Here is a 5,062-nt window from a genome sequence, read left to right as displayed (position 1 = left end):
GTGTGTGTGTGTGTGTGTGTGTGTGTGTGTCATGCAGTGAGAGAAAAGGAGAGTGTGTGTTCATACTGTTCCATGCTGGAAGATGTGACATGATTGCATTGTGCGTTTTCTGTGTCAGTTGTACATGTTTTTTATCGTTAGGTCTTACCCTGTTGGGACAACAAGCATGAATGACCTGTGGTTCGTCAATGGCCAGCGTATGACCGTGAAACATGCTCTCACTAAGTGTTTTATGCTTTCTGAAGTCCTCCTTGCCTTGATGTCACAGTTGTAGACCTGATTTGGTACATGAGGCAATGTGTCTGTGTGCAACTCTGAGAGAATTTAGACATGCACACATTTGTGTATGTGTATGAGCAAGTGTGTGTGTGTTCATCAACAGCACTGACAAACAGAATCACTGCTAGGGAAATTGACTTCGCCAAATCAGTGGGTCAGGAGGTAACATCACCGAGGGTTGCTATGGAGACACCCAATGACGGGGCTTCCCAAGCAGCACAACAACACGCCTGTGAAATGGCAGTTCCCCTAACTTAACCTCTCTCTCTCTCTCTCTCTCTCTCTCTCTCTCTCTCTCTCTCTCTCTCTGATGGTCTCTCCATCTATCTTTCTTCACTGTCATCTTTTAATTCTCTCCTCTTTATCCAACACTCCTCATCTTCTTATTTTCAATCTTTTTTCTCTCCATTTCTTTGTCTTTATCTCTCAGTCACCCCATCTTTTTACTTTATTGTTTTCCTTCTCAATCACCCTTCCATGCTTTAATGTACTGCTCGCTAGCTCGAACAACGTGCATAGAAATATGCCTCTGGACAAGCGTGCACACACACACACACACACACACACATACACACACACAACCACAATAACACACACACTTGTATACAACAAAATGTGAGGGGGCAGCGGGATCTCAGCATGCAGGGTTTAACAGCTAATACTCCTTAGATTAACCACCCCCGGTTCCCCTCTCTTACACACACACACACACACACACACACAGAACATCTTCTACAAACCAAGATTAACCTCCCACGATTTACACAGTGTGTGTTGGTCATGCACAAATACACACACACCTTCAGGGCGTGTTTCTATCCCCCTACCAATAAAAACAACAAACAGAATGAGAGCCTTAAGTGACCAAGCTACTGTTCCTGCAACTGACAGAGTGACTGTCTGACTCTCTCTCACACACACACACACACACACACACACACACACACACACACACACACACACACACACACACACACACACACACACACACACCTCGGCTTTATCTGAGCTGTAAGAATTGATCCCCCATGGATTTCAGAGGGGTCACGTGATTTGATAACCTACAGGATTCCCTCTGGTCAGGAGGCCTTTTTCTGCCTGTGTGTGTGTGTGTGTGTGTGTGTGTGTGTGTGTGTGTGTGTATTTTTTTTGGCTTGGAATAAAATGAATTCTCCATAGACTGATACACCATACCCTAATCTAACGTCTGTCTGTCTCTGAGGTCTCAGATTGAACAATGGCTGGGAATATTGTTAACATCATTAGACTGCTGGTAATGGGGATTTATCTTATCTCATCTCTTTCTCTCCCTCTCTCCTTATCTCTCTCTCTCTCTCCCTCTGCTGCTCTTTGCCATTCTGCTGTCTCCACTTTAATGCCTGTACCTAGCAACTAACTTATACTTTCAAGGATTATTTTAAGGGCTGCTCAGATCAAACACCCTCGGCCTGGACGCTGCCTCAGTTACCCAGACTCCAGCCCCTTTAATTAGACATGGCTAATAACACTAAGCAAGTGCTGATAGCCATCTCTCTGATAAGACTAGCTGCACAAGGACATAGGGCCCCTTTCTACCTTTAAAAGGACTACCTAAGGTTAAAACTGCTAGTTAAGAACCTTTTTTTATGGCATCGGCCAGTCACGCTCGTGCCCAATTAACAGGCTAGTTCGCACTTACAGAGCATTAATCAGGATGGCAATCAGGCTGGGCACTTCTAAGCTAGGCTCCTTGCTAACAAGAACACTCAAGAACTTTAAATACATAATGAAAAGGAACTAAATAACAATAAATGGACATAGGGTCAGTGGACAATCCAAAAAGTGATTATTAATGAATAGATACTGTATATACAATATATACTGTGTGTATATATATACAGTATATACGTATAGTAAACAGCAAATAACGAGCAGCTGCTTTTATAATGTAATGCCGAAAAGTAACTCCTTTTCTGTTTCTTAGTTTAACTTTACAGTGGAATCAAAATATGTCATTGTCATCTGTGGAAGTAGCTGAAGTGCAAGGCTAAATATCTCTGAAAAAGATACTATTAACTTTAAGCTAGCTTCACAGATGATACAGTGCATAAACTGAGATGAGATGTTCACTGATTGATTAAAACAAATGTTAATCAAAGTAAAAGGTGCTACATTCAGCCATACACCAAAAAAGTCAGTCAAAGTAAAACCATATAATTAGTCTCATGGCTGCCACGCTTTTTTTCCTAATCATTCTTGTCTAACTGGAATAACATCCAATAAAACCATCCAACTTGCATGTTGGATGATTTCTTTGGATGTTTTCAGATGGTAGTTTGATTCTTAATTACCATGGATGCTCATGTTTGGGCTGAGTTAGTCTGTTAGTTTGGAAAATCACTCCAGGCCATATGTCTTCAGATGGATTGATCTAGGTGAGGATGATTCAGTAAGTGGTGTGCGTGTGCGTGTGCGTGTGCGTGTGTGTGTGTGTGTGTGTGGGATGAAAATAGGGGTGGAGTGTAGGCATTAATCATTAAGAACTTGGATAGCCTGGGGGTAGAAACCCCTAGAATCGACTGCATGTAAACTCTGAAAAGACTTACCAGTTGTTCACTTGTAGGATGGTGAGGCCTGTGTCTTGCGCCAGCTGTTTCTTCTGTTCTTCTGACGGGTAGGGATGCTGCAGGAGAGAATGGCAACATCTATGAGAAAAAGGCTGGCCACAAATTGTTTAATGAAGCTATTTGTTGTTGAAAAAAATGGTTTGATGTGCCTTTTAGAAGGAAAGGCTTGTTGTAGGGCACAGGTTATACACACACTCACACACACAATCATACTGCGTAATGAGAGGTAGAAAATGAGACGTGTGCTCATGCTCATTGGTGCGTAAGTGTCAGTATGTGCCTGTGTGTGTGTGTGTGTGTGTGTGTGTGTTTGAATCTAGATGTATACTGTAAGTATGTGTGAGTGTGTTCACATTAAAGTGCCTCTCTCCCCCCGATCATTAATGGAATATGAAATCTTGTAATTAATGGCAGCCAGAAAGGCAAGCCAATTAGAAAGTTAAGTGAAGTGGAGAACCAGCTCTGGTAATTAGGCAACCTCTTACACAAATATATTCCCGTAGATGGCCCCCCCCTTCACCCTGCTGCATATGTAATCAGTGAGCGGGGAATATGTAACGTTAACCCGATAGAATACAGACGAGAATGTAAAATCTCTTGTCTTTATTGCTGCTGTTTGCTTTTATCCTCATTGCAGTGGGCTACCGGGTTATACTATAACATGACTCATGTTAAGTTTGCCACTTTATTGTGTTTAGTTCTGCAGTTTTGCTACATTGATTGTAAATAACTTAATTTCAGAAAGCCCTCCACATGTCATCCTTCAAGTACCAGCTTAACACAGGAACAGAAATGTACTCAAGTCATTTAATCCAGTTTTCAGGATGGAACAATGTTACACGTAAATCAGTTTTCCCCACAGAGATAATTTTCATTTTCATACTGTTAACTCTCATAATTCTCTTTAATCAAGCCGCATCACCTTGATATTAGAGGTGCTCACTTTTTGGCGAGTGACTTTTTCCTTACTCTGGGATTATTTTATATTTATCCGAAGACTCATAAATATTACTCATGGAAGACTACCCCAACAAACTTCAAGTCCAATGTTTAAATACAAACTTCTGACTGCAACACCTTCTCGAGAAGCCGGCTGAGAACAGTTAAAGTTGAGCCACCTGTTTAAATATATAGAATGAATAAATTGGATAAATGTGAACCCAGGCAGTGTGTTGATTTATATTAAAGTTTGTGTGTGTGTGTGTGTGTGTGTGTGTGTGGGGGGGGGTTATCACAGTTGCACAGGGTCTTGTTCATAGAGGACAATGTGCTGTTCATGACTAAGACAAGACATGGACTGTGCTGAACACCATAGGCAGGCCATAAAAGAGGAGAAGAGGTGGGAGGAGCAGGGGAGAGGGGGAGAGAATAGATTGTTGAAGGGATATCACTAACTGGAAAATATGTATATTCCAAAATGCTAGGTATACATTTAGGACACTAAGAAGAGATACCTAAATAGCCAAAGAGAATCATTAAAGTGTGCAAGTGTTTTCATTTTCTCACCCCGGGGTGTGAATAACCTACCAAGTGATTTTTGTAAAATAAATACTTCCTTGAAAACAGACAAAGAGCACACAAAACTTGAAAATCCACAACAAAATGAGGGAGTGGCTGCATGTGTGTTTTGGCTTTTCAGCACCAACACAAAATCCTTTTTTAATGATAAAATGTATTTGAATGTTATAAACAGGCCACCCTGACAAAATATGTATCTAGTTATTCTTCAGTGTTATGGTGACCGACAATAGGTGCCACGCAGATGGCTATGATATTTAGTATGTCTGACAAGAACATACACACTTAATAGTCAATCAGACGTGCAAAATCAGTACGGCGCCAGCGTTTTCATTTTTTCATTACAGTTTTTTCAGGGAATAATGAACAGGATTGTGTTTAATGCTGGGATGACCCAGCAGAGAGAAGAGGGTGATTTTTTCCCCAGCCTTCCCTTGTCCATGTGATTGGTTGTGGGGAATGGGAACACAAGGAGGCTAATTTCATGCGCTAAGTTATAATTGCATTGTTGCCTCTGGCCAAATATGTGTCCACTTCTTTTCTGCAACCATCTTTGTGTGTGTATGGTGTGTATGGTGTATGGTGTGTATGGTGTGTATGGTGTATGGTGTGTGTGTGTGTGTGTGATTGTGTGTGTGTGTGTGTGTGTGTGTGTGTGT

General features: G+C 41.4%; 1 protein-coding gene across 1 annotated transcript in view; it reads right to left on the bottom strand.

Moving 5' to 3' along the window:
• meis1b (Meis homeobox 1 b) overlaps positions 1-5,062 on the bottom strand; it is a 77,091-nt gene that overhangs the window by 18,920 nt on the left and 53,109 nt on the right. The window contains exon 9 of the mRNA XM_032540930.1: positions 2,865-2,941. Within this exon, the coding sequence (XP_032396821.1) occupies positions 2,865-2,941 (77 nt within the window). The remainder of the gene's footprint in view (positions 1-2,864; positions 2,942-5,062) is intronic.

This window comes from Etheostoma spectabile, chromosome 17 (genome assembly GCF_008692095.1).
Source record: "Etheostoma spectabile isolate EspeVRDwgs_2016 chromosome 17, UIUC_Espe_1.0, whole genome shotgun sequence".
In the NCBI taxonomy this organism is placed as follows: domain Eukaryota; kingdom Metazoa; phylum Chordata; class Actinopteri; order Perciformes; family Percidae; genus Etheostoma; species Etheostoma spectabile.
Note: the sequence above shows the minus strand (reverse complement) of the source record. Positions and strands in the feature narration are given on the sequence as shown.